Source organism: Rhamphochromis longiceps, linkage group LG7, assembly GCF_057381845.1.
Source record: "Rhamphochromis longiceps isolate RC_006_pf linkage group LG7, R_longiceps_female_GT1.1, whole genome shotgun sequence".
Lineage (NCBI taxonomy): Eukaryota > Metazoa > Chordata > Actinopteri > Cichliformes > Cichlidae > Rhamphochromis > Rhamphochromis longiceps.
Window position 1 is genome coordinate 60,450,490 of NC_140563.1, and position 23,663 is coordinate 60,474,152.

Genomic DNA, 23,663 nt, shown 5'->3' on the forward strand with positions numbered 1-23,663 from the left:
TAAACTGAGAATTGTATAACATTTGTAATGTCTGAATGGTAATTGAAATGAAATGGTCTAATAATCTGACACACTGGATTTCAGATTTTTATTTTAACCAAGAAAAACTGTTTTCAGATGGACGTATACAGGTTTTGACACGGTCGAAGGGCTTCTCGGTATCTAACGAGGTGAACGTGCGAATTCCAGGAAGGCTTTAGTTCCAAAATACCGATGGGCTTTGGGCTGTGGCTACAATGTAGCTTGCCATCACCAGTGTGTGGAATGTGTGTGTGAATGGGTGAATGACTGAATGTAGTGTAAACCGCTTTGGGGTCCTTAGGGACTAAGTAAAGCACTATACAAATACAGGCCATTTACCAAATAACTTCATTAATCTTATAGATTTATAAATGGAAAAAAAGTTTTATTTGTTAGTGCCGTTTGTAATTGAATGCTACATACATACAGATAATCTTAGCATGAATGTACACGTACTGTATGTCGCCACAAAGTTTTTTTCTTTTCAAAGGTTTGTTTTCAACATCATTCACATGAACTACAGTACAATTTGGGAGGGAGGGGTTGGACAAAAAAAAAAGGGAAAAAAAGAAGAAATGATATCTGAGGGAATGGCGCTGTGTGGAGGAAGGGCTTGGTGACACTGGTTCCCAAAGACAGAAACACAGGAACTAACACGGCAAGCATGCAGAGAGCAAGAGACACCAGGGTCTGACGGGGTTATTTATTGGAACTGAAAAGGAAACAGTAAACAACGGGTGGGTTAACTGGTGCCTTTACTGGCCTTTCACTGCAGGAGGGTAGGGAGTAATCATTTGTGCTTGTACAAAATGTTTTCCTCTGTTTGCTCATCAGATACGACAAATTTTTAAAAACCCACCCACCCCACTTGATTTTGAAGATTTCCTCGCTGTAACTTTTGGTCCGACCCAAACAGTACTCTACGACATAAAAAAATGAACAAAAAAGAAATAAAATAATGCATCCAGGCAGCCAAGGTCAGGAGTACTAATCACTGTAACAGTGCTGCTTGGCTGGCATTAGGTTAATCTTTGGCTTGGAACATACATTTGTATGTTGTTGTTATTATTATTAATACACATAAGTGAGGTCATTATTCTGCAACTTGAGCGACTATTTTCTATTATACACATCTAATGATGTGTCAGCACCGATCAACTAGTCCTTGCACACTTGCGTTTCTTGGCAAAATATGAACCCAGCCCCAATGATTCCTGATGTGTGTGTGTGTGTGTGTGTCATAGTAATTCTGCATTTCCAAAGCTGTGGCACACCTACCCCAAGGCCCTGGTCTCTCCCTCCAGGAATACAGATATTCATATCAATTCAAATAACATTAATTAAAAAACAAACAAACAACTTACAGTACTTTTGTTTTTTAAACCTCAAATCCACCTTGTTCTGAACATCGTTCAATACCAGATTCATAAAAGTAAAAAAATAATTAATGATAATAATAATAATAATAATAATGATGATGGTGGATAGAAACAGAAAGGAGTAGATGAGGCAGAGAGGCACCGCAGCCCCACTTTTAAGGCGAAAACAAAAAGAAAAGGACTGCAAGCTAGAATTTAAAAAAATAAAGTTACTTCTGTCTCCTCAGTGTGTACTCGGTTCTTTTCAATACTGCACTCAAACCATGAATCGAGCATTCACGGCGTTCACACCCAACATGTAAACTAACTGGTGTTCCAGGACCCTTAAGCACAACTACAATCTCATAGCTTTCAGAGGAGAGGAAGGAGCCAATCTCTCTGGTAATAAACCCACCCTGACAGACACGACGTCGTACGTAGCAGGACAAACAGATTTAACAGGTCTTTCAAACCGTGGAAATTATTCAACACATGCTGCAGGACAGTCCCGCAGAAACAGCTCTCACAAAGACCAGTACAGTTAGTAATAACAACAGTAATAACAAAGAAATAGAAAAAGGCAGGTTGGTTGAAATAATTCTACTACAATTCACTTCAGTCTGAATTTCCCTGTTTGACAGAACACCGTTTACATTCACGCATTCAGACTCATGTGCGGGTTTCTCTTTGAGACTCCTCGCGACGCACTGGCACAGTCACTACATGGACTACAAAAATGAAAACGAAATACAAAAAAAAAAAAAGAAAGAAAAAAAAAGCATTTTTCATAACATTTCACGTGGTAAAAAGTAGCAAGAATACAAAAACAGCTCTTCAATACCTATTTTCATAAGAAAGACATTTCCGACTCATCTGGCTAAGCACACCCACACATCCAGAGTTATATACAGGATGAGGATGAGACTTTGACACTTTTAAATGCACGACAGCACTGACCTCTGCAGGAATAGTACATTAGTGTGAAATATATTTTTCTGTATTGAAGGATTAGAACAGCTGAAGCTTTTGCAGACTTAAATTTGGGCTGGCTGATTAGTCTACACACCACAGGGTGTAGCTTTATACTGTTCACACATAGAATTATTTAACCGTAGGACAACGCATTCCCAAATCCCCAATGCCGTTTCACTTCACATACACCGATCAGCCATAACATTAAAACCACCAGCCTAATATTGCATTAGAGCCTCTCGTGGAGCCAAAAAAAGCTCTGACATTGGCAGCAGATCTTTGGGGGCCTGTGGTGCCTCTGTGGATAGAATTTGTTCCAACACACTGGGTCAACACCTTTGGCTGCTATGTTATTGCTAATTGGTGTAAAATGAGGCCTTCACTGGCCACTTCTTTAATAAGAAGAGTAAAAATAAAAATGGAGGTTAAGGATACCCAAAGCATTTCAGACCACTCTTTACCCAAAGATATTAAAGTGAGTGCATGCGTGTCTTGGAGGGCGGTATGGAAAGTCACACTTTGCAAACTTCTGATACTAAACAGTGACAGGCTGAGTCAGGAAGAGCAGGAAGCAGAGGAAAGATGTAGGTAATAATGAGAGGGGGAGAAACTGAAGGGAGGCCAAGAGCAGTCATCACAAACCCATTGCAGACATGCAGTTTTTTTCCATTAAACTGACACCATCGAAATGAGTAAACTTCATGTAAATGAGCACTCGGGTCACTTTTATGTAAAAGTCGCAATGGCAATCCTACAAGATCAGACCTCGTAAACTCTTAAGTATCAGTTTTGATACAGGACAAGTGGACACGTTAACTGAGATTACACACGTGACTTCCTGAATTCCTCAGTTCATTGTGTGCAAAACATTTGATCTCTTTAAGTCAAATTCTAGTTTCTAGAATTATAGTTAAATAATTCCTCTGTGATGCTCTTCTGCTTTTCCAATTTCAGAAGAAACATCTCTCTGCTGCAGCGCACACAGAGAAAATAATCTAAAGTCTGGAGTCAATGCTGATGACACTCAAGCTTTTTTTCTTGAGGTATGAAAAGATTTTGCATGAGTACCATAGTAGGTCTGATGCATGTCTGAATGAGACCATGGGCGCCAATAACGTAAATATGACCTATGCCTGAATGACAATCTGCTATCACCTTAATGGAATGCTTTGCATCCCATGTTTGAAAAGGGCTATAGTAGCAAGAGGGGGGGGAAGAAGAAAAACAAGAGGACTCCACTTTAGTGGATACTAAAAGTTGCGACTCAGCCTGAATGATTTACTCAATACTCTCTTAAACATCCTACCAAACTGTTTTAAAAACAACAAATCCTGTCTTACTTTTTACTGACGTAACAGGGATGCTTCTGCTGCTCATTTCTGAGGGGAGGAAATTAGGGTGGATCTGCTAGATCAACCTGCAATATGGCACTTGTTCCTGGGAGTTACGTGGTTGTGGTAAGGGTTGGGTTTATTAAAATAAGGACCAGATTTAAGAAGAGACAAAAAAATGTTCAGTTTTTATGGAATGACAAGACTTGGAGTAACATTAACTGGGCAGATTAGCAGAGCAACAAAACCCTGATGTAGCACTGTTGGAATGAATAGAACAATTCAGGACTCTCCTGAAAGTGTGGTTAATGTTAGGCTGAATAAATAGCCCAGAAGGGACAGACAAAAGTTCAAACTAAGAAGTCAAGGGTTTATATGCACTGGGGCACAGGGTAGCCCCCTCCATCAGCTGTGTGCTGCACTGTGTGGTCCTGCAAGGAGCCCAAGTCACTGAAACGCTCTCCGCACCAAACACACTTGAACTGACCCTCTCTGGAGTGCGTGCTCTGGTGTTTGGTCAAGTGCTCGCGTTGTTTGAAGCCCTTATTGCAATGACCGCACTTGTACGGTTTTTCGCCTGTATGCACGCGCCGGTGTCGGTTCAGGTCCGACGAGTACTTGAAACGTTTCTCACAGTCAGGGCACTTCAGTGGCTTTTCCCGCGATGGGTCGCAGCGATGCTGCACAAACTCTGAAGAGGACAGGAAGCGGCGGTCGCAGAGCGAGCACTTGAGGGGCTTCTCCTGGCAGTGCGAGTTTTGATGACGCTGTAACGTGGAACTCTTCTTGTAGCCTTTTCCGCAAACGTCACACTTGTATGGCTTGTCAGGCGAGTTGTTGGACGACTCCCCGCACTTGTGCCTGAGCAGCTCTCCTGACTGGCTGAACTCCTTCTGGCATGAGGCACACTTGAACAAGTTGTCCATGCCGTGGACGTGCTGGTGGTAGAGGAGGTGAGAGGGCTGCATGAAGCCCTTGTCGCACAGATTGCATTTGAATGGGCGGTCTGTGGGGTCTTTATGAGTGCGGCTGTGGCGCACCAGTGCATACTGCTGCTTGAAACTCATCTGACACTCGTCACAGTGGAACGGACGCTCCTCTGAGTGTGTGCGCTCGTGCTGGCGAAGGTCAGATGGCCGCTTGAAACCCTTACCGCAGGTGGCACAGCGAAACGGCCGAGAACCCTGCGGGTGGCAAGGGTGGTGAAGGAGCTCTGAAGACTCTTTGAAGTGCAGTTCACATAAGTTGCATTTGAACAAGTGCTCACCCGAGTGCACGTACATGTGGCGCACCAAGTGGGAGCGGTGCTTGAAGCTCTTTTCACAGACAGCACACTTGAATGGACGTTCATTGCTGTGTGTTCGCTGGTGGTGCTGCAGGTGTGACGACTGGCTGAAGGCTTTGTCGCACGTGTCACATTTGAAGGGCTTTTCCCCCGTGTGAACCCTCTCGTGCCGTGTCAGTTCTGAGAGGTGTTTGAAGCCTTTCTGGCACACGGAACATTTGTAGGGCCGGTCTCGGGCCGAGGGGAACGGCAGAATGGACGAGCTGCTGCTGGCTGACGCCCCATCACTGCTGGGCTGCTGGGAGCTGCTCGAGGAGTTGGGTGTAGCGCTGCCAGAAGAGCCAGGCCGGTAGGTCTTCTCGCATATTGAACATTTCATTGGGTTGGTGCTGTTGTGCGATGTGTGGTGCTGGGCGAGAGAAGTGAGCAGGGAGAAGCCCATCTTACACACCCCGCACACAAACGGCTTCTGCTCCACCTGAACACACTGGTGCTCCAGCAAGTCTGTTGCCTGGTGGAAAATCTTCATGCACTGAGTGCACTGGAATGACCTGTCCTGAGTCACCATGCACTGATGTTCATGTGGGTTTGCCAGGTGGGAGATATCATGTCCACAAGCCCCACACTTGTGTCCTCCCTCTGTCCCAACCTGAAGGGACGTCTGCTGGGCCTGGGCAGGGTGCTGCTGCTGCTGACTGTGCTGCCCACCTACATGCTGCTGACTCCCACTGTGTTGCTGTCCATGCTGGCTCTGCTGTCCATGCTGCTGTAGCGACGTAGTGTCTGGCTGTAGTACGATACCATACACAGCACAGCCCAATGCGTTCTCAGCACCCGGAGGGATGGTGTGGACAACCTGAGGTGGTGCAACTGCATGCTGCTGCCAGGCTTCTGTCATGCGGGCTCGAGTGTAAGGATTGAGCTTGGCAGCTGGTGTGGCCCAACTGCAGGAAGAGAGGGAGAGCAACAGGTATTTCAAAGTACAAGCTAAAAGCTTCTGTGTTTGTGAAGGAGAAATGAAACATAAACTCACTCCATGTCTGCAGCTGGCACCGGAATGCAAAGGCTGCTTGGTGGAGATGCAGGTGAGAAAACAGCCAGGTGCCAAGGGGAAAAGATGACCAGGTGTGTGAAGTAGTAAAGGTAAATCAACTACTTTCACTTTAGTCTTTGCCTTCAGGTGGTATCTGTATAAAAACAGAATTAAAGTGGGTTATAACAAACACTGCAACTGGCATTCAGTAATGATAATAATGTTTTTAAGCTAATGATTCCAGCCCTACACCCAGACTGAACAATCTGTTCAGTCTTTATATGTTTAACCAAAAATTTAAAGCCAGACCTACACCAGAAATGAGTACATCAGAGGGGCAGATAGGGTTGAGCAGTTTGGAGAGAGAAGTTAGAGGGGCAAGGCTGAGATGGTATGGACATGTGCAGAGGAGGGATAGAGGATATACCGGGCATTGATGATGGAGCTGCAGGCAGGAGAAAAGGAAGACCTTAAGGGAGCTTCATGGATTTAGTGAAGGAAAACATGCAGAGGGTTGTTGTGACAGAGGAGGGTGAGATCAAGGCAAATCAAAGGGAGGAGGAGGAGGAGAAGGGCTCAAATATGAGACTTTACAGGTCTGCTTGAATTGGTTTTCATATTTAACAAGCGAGACATTTTTTATACCACTGTCCCAAATTACAGTTCCTGATTCTCTTTTATGGTAAGAAAAGCTGGAAAAATATCAGGCTTTTATCTTCAATAGTTTTTAGCCATTTGTGTTCAAACATTGCCTCAGATTTCAAAGTGTGAAAATTTTAAATTATTTGCCATATGAAGCTAAAAATTTACAGCAATCATTAGATATGTCCAAACTTTGGATCGTGAAATCCTTTGGCAAACTGTAGATGTTCGAGCAGAAAACGGGATGAGCTTTATGAGTCCATCTGTGATGGGGCAATATCTGCTCAGTAAAAACTGCTCATTTGCTTGTGTGAGCTTCTTGCACTAGGTTCAGCGATCACTGTAGATTTTAGAGAAGCAAAGCTTTTAATGTTAGGTTTAAAACAGGTGAATGACAGACTGTGCGGGTAACTACACATGTGGGCACTTTCTCTCATTGCAGTCATCATTAGACCTTCACTTACATTCATTCTTCAAAAAGCATATATTCATGGCAATGACAACGTCAAGGTGAGGCCAGCGCAATTAGGCTGTAAACAGTGAGGGTGTTTGAAGATATGCAACGTCTATGAAAGCAGCAGCAAGTGAACTCATTAACATACAGACTTAGATCGCAAAGATTAGAGCCGGCTTTTATTTAAATGGTATAATAGTGGCGGTGAAGTCCCCTCCCCTCTCTATGTACGAAACTAAATGCCCACCGACTCACGGTAAAAAGTGGAAAGCAGCGTCTGCGCATCATAATGTTTCTCGTCTCCAGGCGAAGATCACTGTAACCAGGTTAGCTTAGCTACCTAGCCTAGCCACTTGCTAACGCATCCACAGGAGCTTACGATGGAGATTAGCAGGCTAGTCACAGCAAAATAAGAGCCAGGTAGCAGCAACAGCAACACGCTAGTTATACGAGCCCTTCATGTAAACAACGATGGGAAAATGCCAGATTTACATACCCGGAGTGTCCAGTCAAGGCTGCTGAGTATTCTCTGTGTGATCGTAGGCTAGCTGTTCCCCATAAAAGCGCTGGGTCCCTTCCTCACATCCGCAAAAAGGTGCTCGGATGCTCTCTTGTTCAAGCGCCGTGGCTTCGGGGGGGCGAAAAAAATGTGATTTGCGGCTCATTAAAACACGCGGAAATTCTCCCGCGATTTCACCATCAGCCCCGCAAACAGCATCATTTCACGTAAACGTGCGTCCGACTCCTAGGGCATCCTCGCGGCTCACGGAAAGATGTGCATTTTGTAAGAAGTTGCTAGCCTGGTATCGACTAGCTACTGAGCCTCTGCCCGCGCGCACGGGAACATGAATAAAGCAAGAGTTAATTGGCATGCTCACACGCACACACACAAGTATAGAGCCCAGTGTGTGAAGGCTTTAATGTAAGATTTAGCAAAAAAAGAAAGTATCCCTGTTCCGTATCTATACTTTAAAGAATAGAGAAAAAAAAAAGAAAAAAAAACATTTTCTAAATGACTCTATTAAACTTGGTATATTTTGTTCCGAATAGCTCACACTGCATTAATACACATAAGATACACAGCTGATACAGTATATACACATTTTCTTTATCCACAAACCATCGAAAGGGGAACTGATTTACAGCAGGCGTTATGTTACACCGGAACCTAATTTATGGTTACAACAGGTTGTTTATATCGGAAGTGAAGCGCAGAAGGCGCTGGAAGGCAGGCACCTTTCTTATGTGCATGGTTTAAAAAGTTATATGAGCTCCCGTGAGTTGATCTCTTATTTTAAATAATGTGGCGGAATATCAGGTAGTTTAAAATGTTGGTTGGCTACAGCAGCAGCAGCTCGGAGGAGGACGGTGAGGCTGGCGGTGAAGCTGAAGGAGCGAAAAATCAGAGTGAAACTACCTGCCGAAAGTGCCAAGAGGAAGATGATGGTTTGCCAACGAGGAAAAAACCCAAAACTGAGGAAGAGAGCCGCAAATCAAGGTGTGTCTCATGGCTGTGTAACCCTCTCTCGGGTGTTAGCGTTGGTGATATAGCTAAACTACGGAAGACCAAACCTGCCCAAACTATAAATAAATATATAACAGAATAAAACAGTATGGGCAACGGGCAATCTATAAAATGTGAAGTAAACTAAATAATAAATAAATAAATAAATAAATGTTATTTCAAACCTGTCCTATCCATCTGCCTCTTTGTTTGCCCCATGAGATCATAACCTGGTTTCCCTGCAACTTTCTCAAATTGAATAGTCATAAAAACGGAAGTTCTCGTCATTGGCACCAAACTGACCTAACTACATAAACTGTGAAGGTCAGTAATACCCATATAAATCATAAACAGTGAACAAAACCCAAAAAGATTTCATAATTGAATACTATGAACTTTTTAAAGTAATTACGTAACTGCTATTTTCCCACTTTTTACTTGTGAGGATTTGATGCATTTCTTTGTCAAGCAAGATTTTCAGGTGTCTATCTTTGGATTTTTCACGCAGACAAAACAAAAGGTGAGAAAACATAACTCCATCTTTACAAGGCTGATACAAAATTTTCAGATAGAATAACATAAATTGGAGCAAATAATTGTTCAATCAAGCAATAACAAAAGTGACCGTTGAGTGAGAAATCCTGCGTTTCCCAGGACGCCCAGAATTCTTTACGTCACAGCTGAGGAAAATATAAATTATATTAAAGCGTGCTGGGTAAAAAGAATTACTCCATCCTGGCTGTGCTTTCTGCAGACTGCCTCTCCCTGGCTGTGTCTTGACCATGTTTCCAGATGAGGTGGACTCACAGACTGAAGACAGCTCTCTTCATGGTGGACGCATCCGCTCCTTCAAGCATGAAAGAGGAAACTGGGCTAGCTACGTTTATTTCCCATGTAAGGCAGTCACTGTGTACAGCAAGCGACCGGTCAACGAAGCTCACGTCTTGATTTCTCACCTTGTGCCTGCTTTGCTCTCTGTCTCCTCAGATCATCCTGAAGAGGAGTTTGGGGAGCTGTTGGATGGGATTCTCTCGGCAGCATGTGCCCGGGGTGTGGTTTTGACTGTGCAGGATGAGTTCCACCTCAGCCTGTCCCAGACAGTGGTGCTCAGACACCACTGGATCCAGCCGTTCACACAGAGCCTCAAGTCAAGTCTTACAGGCTGCAAAAGGTTGTTTTATGTTGTTTTTTTTAAATTTATTATAATGATATGGATTAATTATTTACTTCAGTGATGTCAAAAAGAGAGCTATATTTTTTTTAATGTAGAGTACAGCTCTGCTTTTTCTTAAAGCCTCCAGTTTAGTTTTCGGAAAACTCTTAACTTTTAAACCTTAACAAAACCCAGATGAATGACTTATTAAATAAGTTGAAAATATAATTTATAGAGTCAAAAACATTTTGTGTACCAGGCTGTAAACATCTAGATTTGATCTCTGAAGTTGGGTATTTTAACGCGGGACAACCCAGTGGGTGTTGGCTTGCTTTTGTAGCCACCCTCAAGTGGCCATTGGAGGGAGCTGCAGCTTTTGGCATCTCTGTGTTGGCTTCATCCCCAAGAAGCTTCTGTGTGAATTTGATCACAGGTGGTTAAAATAAATAAATAAATAAATAAACATGGCCACACTTCTGTGTAGGAGAAGTGAAGCCAGTGCAGAGTGCCTAAAATCCTGCATTCAATCTTTAGGCCACTAGATGGCGATAACTGTGGGGGGAAAAGACTCAGGTCCTATAGAAGTGTATGGAAAAACAGAATTCTGTAAACACTTCCCTGCTGAGTTTATGGACTCAGTCACTCATTTTGGTTCAGATTGAGTAAGAAATTGTTGATTTTATAAATCTAGGTCAATCTATGTGTCAAATATAGGATTATCAGCTGTATTAAATAAGCCCACTCATGGGTTAATGATTTGTGACTGACAAATTTTTAGTCTAATAGCAGTTTGTTATGTTGGTGCTAATATGATAAAATGAACCTTGTTGTCATGGCACAGCTATAATATACTTAATTTTAATAAAAATCAGAAGTTTTATTGCATTTTCCCAGCTTTAAATGTCAAGCTTTCAAAGTCAGAAACACTGGTATTGTGACAACACTAATGTACTGGTAAGTAAGGTGGCATTATTTTATAAGATGCAAAAGAGTTTTAACATTTAAAAATCTAAAATCACAAGACCAGATGGTAAAAAGAGGAAAAAATAAAGGAAACAGTGTGCAGAAAAATGCAGACATCTATAACTCTGGTGACACACTTATTCTGGTTGTATTGCTCATCGCCAGGTTCGTGTGCTCGGCAGAGAGACTGCGCGTGTACTCTAATGCAGAGAAAACGAGGTACAGTTGAGTTTTTAATTCGAACAGAAGTCAGACTGTAAGTATTTGGACCGTTACACAGCTTCAGCACATCCACACCAGCTCACTGACATGTGTACTGATAAAACATGCATGCTGAGCTTTGTTTGAGACAAAGCCACAAAATTGCACAGAAGCGCTTCCACGTGGTTCGGTGTTGATTGTGAGATCGTGTAGATTTTAGGATCAACGTTTAGATGTCTGTGAACATTAGAAGTAAAGAGCTGACTGTGCAACTAACAAAGATTAGATTGCGAAAGCAAATGTTTAAAGAAGCTTTCCTTCTAAACTTGAAGGTGGACAGACATCGATCCTGGACAGCTGAAAGTCAAAATATGTGACTTAGTTAGCGGCACTCTTGCTGCAGCTCACAGCTGCGTTCCTCAACAAGGAAATAAAACCCACCCCAGATCAGCCAGCTAGGGGAAAACATAACATTTAGTATATCATCAAACTGGATGCATAACTGTCCTCATACTTTACACATATTGTCATTGTTGCACAGACTGTTCAGATCTGCTGCCAAAAAGTATGCTGCTCCAGTTTCTGTGTGTGTGTGTTTTGCCTGCAGGACATTCCTGGGGATGGAAGTGTCAACTGGGCATGCTCAGATGTTGGATCTGATCCGAGCTGTTGACAGGACGATGACAGAGTTTCGCCTGGAGACTTTCTACAAGGTCAGTTAAACACACACACAAACAAATCTGCAGCTTTACCCACTATTGTGTGATGATTTTGTATGCAGTAGAGTAATGCCACATTAAATGCAGGGTTCTGATTAGTGAGCGCGATGTTCTTCTATGTTGCACCGGCCTCTTCATTCTGATCGAAGGGCAGGCGTGGTGTTAAACACAGATACCAAGCAGAGACTTTAATATGACACATCAGAGAACAAACAGCAAATTTACAAAAAGAAAAATAATTTTATCATCTCATCTTTAGAAAAAAAGCACTGAAAGAGCCTATAATGTTCCTTAATGTGTTTCATAGGATCCATCCTTCCACGTGAGTCTGGCCTGGTGTGTGGGAGACCAGACAGTGCAGATGGAGGAGTGCATGCAGGAGCTGCAGGTACTCGGACAACTTGTGATTTTTCCTAAATCCTAAATCCCAGCACTGACATCTGTTTGTATTATCTTTATATGATTTCTTTGTTCCTCCTAATTTGTTAGATTTTTTTTGTAGTTCTTTAGTTGATTTTAAGGGCCCAGTCTGCTTGTCATAGCAAGCCGAGTCCAGGTGTGATTAATAAACTCAGTATATCTCAGATAAGCAACAGTCTGACTGAAATGTTTTTGAATTATTCTTAAAACTATGATAATAGTGGGTCACACATCAGTGCTGATATACCGTTTTCATTTCCTGTCTGTGAGAAATGGCACTTTAAACCCAGACAGGGATATGAAAACCTGTAGTGGCCAAGCAGTAATTACATAAAATCAGCTTCTCTTCATTTTTGTTACTTTATTGTCAGCTCGTTGTCTTTCACTGTAAAGGATCTGCTAAACAAGGATTGGTCAGCAGTCTGGCTTTTCACAAGTTATCAGTGAAGCTCGGATAAAAGGAGGATTCACAGTTACTTATTGATAAGATAAAATTGGATATAGTGTAATCCTGTATTTTAAATATGCTTCATTTAAACAGGGAAAATTTCAGTTATGTATTGTAATTGTTTGAGCTGCCGTAATGCCACAGAGTTTTAGAGTTTTGGAAAATTAATCCAAACGTGTCCAAAGATCTGTGTGTCCTTGGTCATGTGTGAAATAAGTTGTTCTGGTATGTGCTTTAATATCAACATACAAATGAAAAGGTGTTACGCTTTAGTCAGCTGCTTCAGGCTTGATGAGAGGGGAGCTCAGAGAAACTCGGGTTGAAGGAAACCCGACAGCGAGCAGGTTTGGTTAACAGAATCCTGAGTTTAACTGACTGAATTTAAGTTAAAGTTAACCCTCTTTCTGGAGCAGAAGACCCAGAGTTTCCTTCATTTTGGAGTTATCAAACTCTGTTTTAACAAAATTAGAGCACAGGTTCTTTAGCCCAGCTGCAGTAGATGTAACTGAATTTGTTTTATTTTTTGAATATGTTGTAGAGTCTAGTAGACGACCACGAAGACGGACCATTTGTGTTGAGGCTGGACTGCTCGGAGCTTCGCTGCAGGACGGGAAACAAGACTTTCCGCTTTGCTCTGGAATCCTAAAACATGAAGTTACTAATGGAGTAAAGCTGATGTTGTCTTTGCACAGATATGAGGGAGACTCGTTACCTCAGCTCTGACTCCAGTGTTCACTGAATTGCTAACATTTTAAATGTCCTTTTAAAAACTCCTGAAACGCCCCAACGAACACAATCACAGCTAACTGCAAAAGTATTGAAATGTTTTATGTATTTAAATAAAGACGTTACTTCTTTTGTATTTTTCCATTACGTATGGGACAGTGGTGAGAGCGCTGAAGAATTATGGCATATGCATGACTGAATTGCTGAAAGGAAGTTGTGGATTTGGTCAGCATAGAAACCTCAAGTGTCACAGCTGTACGTTTTACCAGAACAGTGGAAGGAATTCAGCGACTGGTTTCACTCATATTCAAGAAGTTTAAATGTCAAAATCTAGATTTCACATATTGAATGAAGTCAAAGTGAAGTTCTCTTAAAGTTGAGCCTTTTTTTTTTTTATTTTAGTTCCCTGTTTTTGTTCAACATTTTTGATTAGCTCCCCCTGGCAAACAGAAATATTGGGGCTTCCTGTGGTTAGAGCAAATGTTGTGTGTGCCTGACTTGATCATATAATTCACATAGTCCTAATCTTCCTAAACAACATCTATACATGGAGAAAATAAAACAGAGCTTTAGAGTAAGGTATACAAGAGGGATTCACTGCAAATATTTGAAAGAATTTAATGAATAGAAGGCAGCACGTGAATAAGTAGATCATCTTGGTCTGGCCCGGTGAGGGGCAGCATGGCACAATACAGTCACGTCAGAACACACTGTCCAATTTTGAACTTTTCACATCCACAAAAGAAAAACCCATCTCATGGTCTTGAGTCATCCCCCGGTGGCTGTAATTAAGCTTCAGAGCATGAAATCTGGTGTCAAGAACTAATTTATTGAATCATTCGGTCCTGATATATACAAAAGTCTTAGGATTTATTAAAATCTTTGTCCTGAACAAACCATCTTAGCATTTCAAAAAAGCATCAGCTCTTTAAATGATGGCATTCAGTGTATTCAGTAGCAGACACAGAAGGGGTCCCTCTTCCCCTGACTAGCCAGCCCAGGTTGGGCTCACCCTCTGAGAGAAACCCAAAACAGACCCTTTGATAGGTCTGCACAGAGTAAAGTTTAAACCCACAAATGTAAACAATCAGTTATGAAGTCAGTGTCATGTGTGTGAGACACCTCTAGTGTTTGAGTAAACGAAGGTAAGACCCAAAAAAAAAAAAAAAAGTTTTATTCTAAGCCAAATCATGGCTTTTGCAAACCTAACCTGGAGCCTTCTTCCTGTTAAACAGGGATTTCTTCCTCTCCACTGTCATCCAATGCTTGCTCATCAAGGATTGTTTGATTATTGGACTTCTATTCTGCTGACTTTCCAGTGTGAAGTGCCTTGTGGTACCCACTGATCTGATACATATAAATTTAAAGTTTAAACCAGAAATACTTCTAGTATTCAGCAGAAATGCCACCTTTAAATGATAAGATAACCCCATACTAGCAGGATGGCAAGAGCAGCATGTGTCCTACGGGCCGGTGTCTAGACTGCACTGATTCTTCAGTTGACTTTCTGCCTTACATGCAGCCTCACAAAGAGTTTTTTGATTGGTAAATCTGAGCCTTAGGGTAGCTTTTATGTTGCTTTGGCCACTTTATGAGTTTTGTAAGCCAATTAAGTTGTCCTCATGAGACCCAATCGATAAGTTTCACTGATAAAACTCCTAGGTTTCACAAATTAAATCACTAATCAGTTAAAAACATTAAATTCCATTTGGTAGATATAAACTCCATCTTATGACCAATAGTGTGTCATCTTCCCTCAGGAACAGTTTGAAGGCTTAAATCAGGGAAAGGAGAAGTCTTTAGTCCAAGAAGATATCAAATTCAACCATCTTTGAAACCTAGAAATCAGATGTGTATGGGTCGAATCCTTCAGCACGCGCTTTTTGTAACATGAATCCTAACAACCAGCGATATACAGCTAAGATGAAATTTTGAAAAAAGGCAGGATTTATATTTAAAAAAAATAAATAAATAAAAAAATCAGCTGGAATGAAAAGGCTGTAAATTCAGTATTTGCTTTAACTAGTTACAATTTTACCACAATACAGTCAGAGTTCAGAAATCTCATTGAAGATCAAAACATCAACCATTTTATTAAAGCACATGCAAGTCTACATGCAAAGAGTTTAACTCTTTGCATGTAGACTTTAGAGTAACAGCTATAAAAATCCAAAAAAAAAATATATATCAACCTACATTTGTCCTAAAGAACCGTAATACTTTCCTTGAGCATTGTGGCATAAATGGGGAATATTTGGCAATCATTGTTCAGACAGGTGAGACGTCAGTTCCCGTCTTGCTCCGCGTGTCAGTGTAAGGCAAACAGAGCAGTCTGCCTGCCAGCCAGCATCACGGAGAAAACACCACTTTCTTAATATAGTCCACAGTTGTCACATTGAGCAGCATGTCAACGTGCTCATTTTGTGGAAGTTCAACCAACGTCACAGGCTGCTTCTGCTTTCCTATCCAGCGTTTGCACTGGAGGGCACTGTACAGGTTCACCGTCCCGTCCCCCTCACCGGTCAACACTGTGGGCTCCACGTCTGGGAACTTTTCTGAGTACTGAAATGCTTCAGGAGTGGAAATGCCTACACCGTACAGACAGTGGACAGGCACGCCGGGGGGTGTGAAGTCAGCCACCAGCGATTCTGTGTCCTGCTGCATCATCCAACCGGCCTCAAAATTGATGTCAGAGTAGAGGCGATGGTAGTCCTGCACAGTGTAGTTGGCGGTAGGTGTCTGGACAAAGACCTGGAGGTGGAAACACTTGATTTGGTCACCTCTGATGATCATATTCTGTCTAAAACTACATCACCAACCATTGCTGTAAGGCTGCTCTAACGTGTCAGGAATAAGTTTATGTTGACATAGAAGGAAAAATTAATTCCCATTTAAACAAACACACACCTTATCTTTGGGCCAGGAGCGGACAAAGGGAAACAGCCAGTTGGTGGAGACAGCAGAACGTTGCTGGGAGCGAATCCTGAGCGGGCTGATCACTGGGATGCGGTCATTATCACCTAGAAAGTGGAACAGAAATAAAAGGATGGAGAATTGAAAGATAGCTAAAGCTTTCGTTGAGTGGTGACTTAGAAAAGGGAAGCATGTCCTGGCAAACACCTGATATATGCCGCAGTCCTCAGTCTCTTGGTCAGGATGCTCTTGCAGAAGATATTTTATTTCAAATATTTGTTGTCAGTTTCAGTTTTAGTTTGGTGAACATTTCTCGAGTAGGCTAGCAGAGAGCAAAAAGTGGAAGACTGCTGTCGCAGAGAATTTTAAATTCCTGTAAACTCCGGTGTGGATTATAGATTTGGTCTGACATTAATAAACCAATACACTGGCCTGTAAAATTCAGTTGCAGCCTAATATCCTTTGTAAAACCAGACATTTATTTGACAAAAAATGTTTTAGTGTATGAAGATTACACAAAGATGGACTTAACTAATATTTTTCTAGCTGATCATTGCATTTCCAAAAATGCAAAAAACTTCTAGATTAGCATGCAAAGATGTTTTTCATCTTCACGTTCCACACATTTTTAATGTGAAGACTGCATCTGCAATTAGAAAGAAACCAGTCAAACTACATTTTGCTGATGTAGTTTTGAGGGCCCTCAATTTGGTGCTCAGCTGGGATTCTCAGTCTGAATCTTTGGCCAATTAAAGCAGCAAATGTCTGATAATTGCGATTAAGATGCTACAGTTCAGCATTAATTATACATACGATATATTTTGCATAGAACTAACTATGAATGAGGAAGCTAATGTCAGGGCTAGTAGCTGTAGCTCAATTAGCAGGACAGTTGTTACAGTAACATATCTAAACATAGAGCCAAGTATATCTAATATGTCTGAATATTCCCATCAGTAAATGTTTCATCTTTAGTGGCAAACTGTGAGCTGGTTGAACAACCTCTCTACATTACATTAACTGTTTTAATTTTATGCACAAATAAGCCAATGATGAGACTTTTTTTTTTTTTTTTTTAAAAGCATGTCTGATCCAAAAATGTTCTGTTCACAGTATTCTGGTGCCAAGGCACAGAGTTTGTGACTATGCCGGGCAGTCAACAACATGTATATCAGTACTTTTTTTGTAATGCTGGTTCGTCTCTTACCAGAGATGACCACACGTAAGGTCTTCACTACGCCGGCCCACGGCGCTCCGAGAGAGACGAAAGCCTTGATGTACCGATCTTTCCAAGCCTGTGGCTGCTGGTTGAGGAAGTACAGAGTGTACAGGTTGCCCATGCTGTGCGCGATGAGCACCACGGGCTCTCCAGCCTTCTCCACCATCTCTTCAATCATCTTTTGCAGCGCCAAGAAATAATCTTTATTCTCATCTGACGAAGACATGAGAGCAGATGATGACACACACAAAACGTTATGACATTCACGACTGTCAAACAAATAAAACTAGATGGCAAATCTTTAGTATGAGAAGAACACTCAAGAAAACCCAGTCAGCCCTCACGGTTTAATCAATTTTCTCACATCCATTTCTACACAAGTCTACTTTTTCAAGAGACAAAGCCATCATGGAAGACTTAAACCTTCCTTTTTATGCTCAGGGCATGAAAGCAGAAATGCAGTGCATGACAAATGTGTCAGCTGCTTTATAGCACGAACATGTTCTTCAAAATACTGGCTACTGTGCTTTATATGTCCTTCTGTTCCAGTAAAGAGATGCATGTTAAGAGTTATGCAATCACCTCATAAGACTAGTTCATTAGAAAACTAAGGAAAGTCCCGGCCAACCAAATATTGAGGAGTCACTCATGTGCTGCTGCAAAACAGCTGGCTGCATATAGATCTTTAATGCTTGTGTAATAAGCTAGTTGAAATATCACATGTCCAAGATACCACAGGTCATCACGCCTGAACTGCGTTGTTTCTAACAGACTGTGGACTGAAATACAAATGAGCTGGTGGTGGCTTCACTCCATTCTGGTACAGTTAGACTGAGAATATAAGAAGGCAGACTGCAGTTTCCAATTTGGAAATTCGAGAGCGCCAGTCGAGCCGAGGTGAATGCTTGGCCTGTTCTTATATCACAATGGGCAACAACCACAAAGTGGTCTATGGAGGAAAGTTAGAAATGAGGGATCTTTTTTAAAGACACCTGCTCAAAAATAAACAGTGGACGTCGGTTTGCATGACACGCTCACTTCAAGCACTTTGGGCATGGATGTAAAAGGAAATTTGACCCCGTTTGAGGGCAGAAAATATACAACTAATAATTTTAATCCCCATCATTATCTTCACAACTGCTGGAAACCAAAACTCAAGAGGTTTCTGGTCTAGAAGAATCAACTTTTGAAAGGGGAACTGGAGCAAAGCAGTTCTGGTAAATATATGAAATACACCTGTGCACCACAAATATGCACCACTTCTGGCCATGTTTCCGCCTGGTTTTTCAAGTGTGGTAGCTTACTGGGCGCTTTCCTCCAATCATAGGGTGCTCCTCTCACATCATCATCTCTGGCGTAACCCCAGTCTACCAGTGCCTGCACTATACTGAAGAAATACATTCCTGCAACACACACACATGAGAAAACATTAAGCATTAAATATGGTATCAGGGTAAATTTGATCAGCAACAAAATCTGGTCACAGTGAGAGGACGTCAGTTAAAAATGTGGCCATTTAACCCACCCACACTGCGTTTGCTTGGATCCAGGTACTCCACTGAGAAGGTCTTCCCGAACCCAGGGACGCGGATGTCCACACCTGGTGGGGAAGAGGTGGTGTGTGTGGTCTGGTTGTAGATCAGCCTGCACACACAAGTTTGCAATATTCAATTTATCTCAGTTCTGCATCTGTGGTCAACCAAAGACACACACGCGCGCCCTTTACAAGGCAACAGAAACACTTCTCGTTTTAGGTCTCCGTTATTCCACCTTCTTGTTATTTATGTGTGACAACAACTTCCACATGTGCGGTTTGTAGATATACAACGCAGATGAAAGTAAAGATGTTTGGTATGAAAAGCAGAAATGAGCATCTGAGAACATGCCAAGCTTTAAATGCATTTGGTCATGTTCCTTATTCGAGTGAAATCTGCCATTACATTGTACTATAGAGGCAACAAGTGGAGGTACCCTGCTGTAACCCAAACTAACATTTTACGTTGGGGTATTTCCAGTTAATAATTCTGTTATGTGTGTAGGACTGACTCCTTCAGCAGTTTCCATCCCTTTGTAGAAATGTGGGTAAATAAGGACTTTTCCAACAAAACTGAAATGACAGTAAGTGAAGATCACTAACAACATTGGCAAATATAAGCACTTCTTTTCCAGGGATCTCTACAGCAGAGATGCAAAGTGGTATTGGCATGATCTGAAGCCACAGAGCCACAAGAATGGGATACAGTCACCCCTTGAAAACCTGGTAACCTGGTCAAGCTGCAGTACAAATGTGCTGCTTGCAGAAAAATCATTCAGTCACGTGAGAACCGATCTATTCCCATTGCTTTGATTTCAAAATAAAAGCTCATACTTTGTGAAAATAAATTGCAGCGCAAAGAAAGTCAGGTTAAAATTTCCATGATCGATTTAGTCAACCCAGATTAGTCAATCCGAGTCCAAAGTAGGACTAAAGTAAGAATTTGTCTTACACGTCTCTCTCCAGATGTTTTACTTTATCATTCTTATGACTGTACTAAAGTACAGGTTTACTCAATTCCTGATGTCTTTGAGCAGATTGCACTTTGTTATCCTCTAGACCTTGTTGATAAAGGGGAGGACTATCTTATCCAGGTATTGGCACCTCAGCATTTCTCCACCAAAAAACAGCACATTAAGATTTTATATTTTTTACAATCAATGAAGACAAACAACAATAAAAGCTAGTAATGTAAAAAGGGGCAACTTGGTTAATGGTAATTAATTCAGCGACTGACAAACAGCACTTTTCTCTTCTTCACGTGACAAATTCAGGCACCGACACCCACCTTATGTTGTCTATCCAGCAGTCTATGGCTACAGGCACCAGCAGCTCCAGGTTGAGCCACAGTGTGAAGTATGTGTCAGTCTTCTTGTAGCAGATGTAATGGACCACAGTGGGTTTGTCCAGCATCGCCTCCAGCTGGTTTCCCAGATCTCCTGGAACTGCAATGAGCAACATTAGCAATGATTCACTTATCAGGGACATTGATCAGCACTTAGCCTTTAGACTATTAACATGCACTTATGTAACCATATAGAAGCTGTGCAAATTACTCTAAATCCCAAGAAGCCAGCGGAGGAGTGGATGAACTGCAGAAATTTAATCTGCCATTATGTATCGGTTAAGAAGCCATGGATCCAGCAGAGTAGTCAGTCTCATCATGCATGCAGCACATCTGACTGTACAATCATTTTAAAAACATGCTTTAGACATTCAGCTGCAATTCAGCCTTTGGTCTGAAGCAGTTGAGGAGTTTGTATTACTGTTCCCATACTCCAAAAACCTTCCCAGAACTTCCCCAGTGACACTTTAATCAAAACTATAGGTGGACACCATGTGAACTGTACTTTTATTTTAGTCCATGAAGTAGAATACAAATAAATCTTTTAAAGACTTCTGTCAAAGGGACGCTCAATTTCTGCACACAGGTTCCACACGGGTGGACGTTAAGGGGGAAAACTGCAGTTTGTGTGAAGCAAGCCACAACTGACCAAGGCGGATGACCCACTGGTTAAATAAATGAGGAAATATAAAATCTAAACACAGAGTTGCAAAAAAAACCCCAAAAAAACAAAAACAATTCATGGCTTCAGCCAGATGTCAGCAGCTGTCGTGTAGGACACATGATCTGTCAGGAGAAGTCCCTAAAAAACCAATATGGTGCTTGCATTAAGTGATTTTGTAAACCACACAGAAACTGGGACTACTTCAAATTAGCACAGAATCTGAATCAGAAACAGCAAAGCTGAGTGATTGTGTGAAACTGTAATATGTATCAAGAAGGAAGCAAAAATTCCCTTCTGACAAAAATCCGAACAAGAACTACTGGGGCGCCAGAGGCTGCAGATACAGATGTGTCTTGAAAATCACTCGTCCTTGGGATCGTCATCAGCTCATGACGGCATGGGCGGCCTCTGGAGGAGTCAACTCCCAGTTACCTCCGATAGTGTGGGGCTCTTGCCCCTTGGCATCAGGGCGAGGAGGGTGGGACAAATGGTCCGGGTCTCCTGGGCCTCTCTGCCTCTGGCATTGTGGTTTTTTTCTCTTCCTCATAAAATGTGTTTCGTGACACTCACACGATCATATCTATTTTTATTTTTCCCCTTCTCTCTTTCAAGTGCCGTTTGTGTTTTTAAATAAAAAAATGCAGCAGTTGGCGCTTTGTCCCTTATCCTCATCTTTCTCCTTTTTCCACTACGCTCTTTTTTTCTTTCTAATATACTCCTACCTGTCTGTCAGCTATGGCATTTTTAATGCCGGACATAGTACTTGTAATGTGTACAGGTGTAATTATAACTCTTAACAAGCTATGCTTACATTCAGAAGTCAGGGAAGGTTTCAGCTGAATAAAACAAGTCACTACACCTGTGCTTTTCATTCTGTAAGCTGTATAAAAAAAAAAAAGAAAAGTCTACAGTACAGCCAAACAAGTATAAAACATGAAATGAAAAATGAGATTTTGAGGTAAAACCCATTTCATTTTTTATTCTTATTTATTTTAAAGTCACTCCTAAAGGTTACATGGCCCAGAAAGGTATGAGGGGAGACTCCCTCAGCGTCTGGAGGAGCTGATTGGCTGTTGAGCTGAAGAGTCGCGTTCTGTCATATGACCTGATGGCTGAGCTGTAAACGATTACCCTTTAACACAGGCACAGACACAGCTGGCAGGTTTAAATCTTTCCTCAAATAACGTTAATCAGTCAGTCTTGTCCACAGCAGTACAGCTATATGTCTTTTTTTGTTTTCAGATAGATGAAGATAGCCTATTTCTTATTTCTTATGTAAATCGAACCAACCCTCGTTCAAGAAGCCAACAATTTAAGGACGTCTCGCTTGAAAGCAAATTTTAACTCTGCATTTATTGTGGGAACGTGTTTTAGAGTTTATTTTGATACAGCACAGCTAAAATAATGAAACGTCATATTATCTGATCATAAGAGAGTCTTGAACACCGAGATGCACACACGAGGATTTCTCTGTTTTGGCAGCTGATGACAAGCACAACAACAGGCCAAACATTTACAAAAGTTCAAAATGAATTGACTTATGTGTAATATGTTGAAGCCGAATTGAAGACTTGCCAAGTAGTAATATGATAAATACAGAATTATTTTTAAGTTAACATGATGGCTGATAAACATCAGGAGAACTTAAATTTGACCCCCTTTAAATGGAGTTTGGTCTCCTTTCGAAATCGCCAGCTGCCGATTAGCTAACTGACGGACGACAGCAAGTTGTGCAACTATTTGGCAACAGAAGACAAACTAAGGAATAAATTGATGAAGGAAACACTTACTGAGGACGACCGGGGGTTTTGGGGATGGACGAGGCTTTTCGCCGAGACATTTCCCCGCCGGTTTCTCGGAGCTGGGTGCCGACAACAGCATTAATAAAAGCCCGACACAGAAGGCAGTTACCCGGTGCCAACCCGCCATGACTCCTGATATATCATAGCCTGAAGAGCATAATACCTCCGCGATGTGTGGAGCCGGCTGCGGTTTGCCGTTAAAGCCCACTGCTGCGAGTAAACTACCACTGTGGACGATCACGAGTTCCGGATTTTAAGAGCACACGGTGTTTTGCGAAAAACAGTTACGCCTTTAAGAAAGTGCCCCTCCTGCCATCCACAGGAGGGGTAGGAGGAGTCACCTCTTTCAAAGTAAAAGCTTCCACTGTTCTGCAAGCTTCTTATTTCTGATAGGCCTACAAGTAGAGGAAATAATAATATTAATATCAATATATTAATTGTCTTGTCTTGGCAGCCGGGGTCAGTCCGCCAGGGCCTCCGCTCCTGGCCGCCACCCGGCACACAATGCACCCGACCCCTATGGCGCCTCCTGCGGGTGGTGGGCCTGCGGGAGGATGGGCCCATGTCTCCTCTTCGGGCTGTGCCCGGCCGGGCCCCATGGACTAAGGCCCGGCCACCAGACGCTCGCCCTCGGGCACCCTCCCCGGGCCTGGCTCCAGGGCGGGGCCCCGGTAACCCTATCCCGGGCAGGGTAAACTGTTCCCTCGGTGTCCTTTTCATAAGGGTCTTATGAATCGCTCTTTGTCTGGTCCCTCACCCAGGGCCAATTTGCCATGGGAGACCCTACCAGGGGGCAAAAGCCCCCAGACAACATAGCCCCTGGGATCCCTGTGACACACAAACCCCTCCACCACGATAAGGTAGCGATTCAAGGAGGGGATTGTATTGTAATGCGGTTTTCGTCCTGGTCGCGGAACACTGGACCAGCTCTTTATCCTCTCCAGGATACTTGAGGG

At 42.3% G+C, this 23,663-nt stretch overlaps 3 protein-coding genes across 4 annotated transcripts; 1 reads left to right on the forward strand and 2 right to left on the reverse strand.

Moving 5' to 3' along the window:
- Nucleotides 1-96: 96 nt before the first annotated feature.
- znf319b (zinc finger protein 319b) lies at nucleotides 97-7,953 on the reverse strand. The gene is made up of 3 exons (XM_085414657.1): nucleotides 7,593-7,953; nucleotides 6,001-6,154; nucleotides 97-5,911 (listed from the first exon to the last, which is right to left on the reverse strand). The coding sequence occupies exons 2-3, from the start codon at nucleotides 6,003-6,005 to the stop codon at nucleotides 4,054-4,056; spliced, it is 1,863 nt and encodes a 620-aa protein (XP_085270783.1). The 5' UTR covers nucleotides 6,006-6,154; nucleotides 7,593-7,953; the 3' UTR covers nucleotides 97-4,053.
- A 324-nt stretch (nucleotides 7,954-8,277) lies between these two features.
- usb1 (U6 snRNA biogenesis 1) lies at nucleotides 8,278-13,366 on the forward strand. Of its 2 annotated transcripts, XM_085414661.1 has the most exons (7): nucleotides 8,283-8,594; nucleotides 9,355-9,494; nucleotides 9,588-9,771; nucleotides 10,882-10,935; nucleotides 11,525-11,630; nucleotides 11,944-12,024; nucleotides 13,043-13,366. In XM_085414661.1, exons 1-7 carry the CDS (start codon nucleotides 8,425-8,427, stop codon nucleotides 13,148-13,150), a joined length of 843 nt encoding a protein of 280 aa, XP_085270787.1. In that variant the 5' UTR covers nucleotides 8,283-8,424; the 3' UTR covers nucleotides 13,151-13,366. The 2 variants fall into 2 exon arrangements, with proteins under 2 accessions (XP_085270788.1, XP_085270787.1); XM_085414662.1 differs by lacking the exon at nucleotides 10,882-10,935 and having other exon boundaries at nucleotides 8,278-8,594.
- Nucleotides 13,367-14,360: 994 nt separating this feature from the next.
- pla2g15 (phospholipase A2, group XV) lies at nucleotides 14,361-23,000 on the reverse strand. Its single transcript, XM_085414659.1, has 7 exons — nucleotides 22,696-23,000; nucleotides 20,185-20,341; nucleotides 18,888-19,006; nucleotides 18,667-18,765; nucleotides 17,351-17,575; nucleotides 16,138-16,250; nucleotides 14,361-15,981 (listed from the first exon to the last, which is right to left on the reverse strand). Exons 1-7 carry the CDS (start codon nucleotides 22,832-22,834, stop codon nucleotides 15,580-15,582), a joined length of 1,254 nt encoding a protein of 417 aa, XP_085270785.1. The 5' UTR covers nucleotides 22,835-23,000; the 3' UTR covers nucleotides 14,361-15,579.
- Between the last annotated feature and the right edge of the window lie 663 nt (nucleotides 23,001-23,663).

Coding starts and splice junctions, on each gene's coding strand:
- usb1 (XM_085414661.1), top strand. CDS start 8,425: ATGTTGGTTGGCTACAGCAGCAGCAGCTCGGAGGAGGACGGTGAGGCT. Junction 8,595..9,354: donor GAAGAGAGCCGCAAATCAAG/GTGTGTCTCATG, acceptor TGCTTTCTGCAG/ACTGCCTCTCCCTGGCTGTG. Junction 10,936..11,524: donor TCTAATGCAGAGAAAACGAG/GTACAGTTGAGT, acceptor TTTTGCCTGCAG/GACATTCCTGGGGATGGAAG.
- pla2g15 (XM_085414659.1), bottom strand. CDS start 22,834: ATGGCGGGTTGGCACCGGGTAACTGCCTTCTGTGTCGGGCTTTTATTA. Junction 20,342..22,695: donor AAAACCCCCGGTCGTCCTCA/GTAAGTGTTTCC, acceptor TGCTCATTGCAG/TTCCAGGAGATCTGGGAAAC. Junction 18,766..18,887: donor TCCAAGCAAACGCAGTGTGG/GTGGGTTAAATG, acceptor TGTGTGTTGCAG/GAATGTATTTCTTCAGTATA.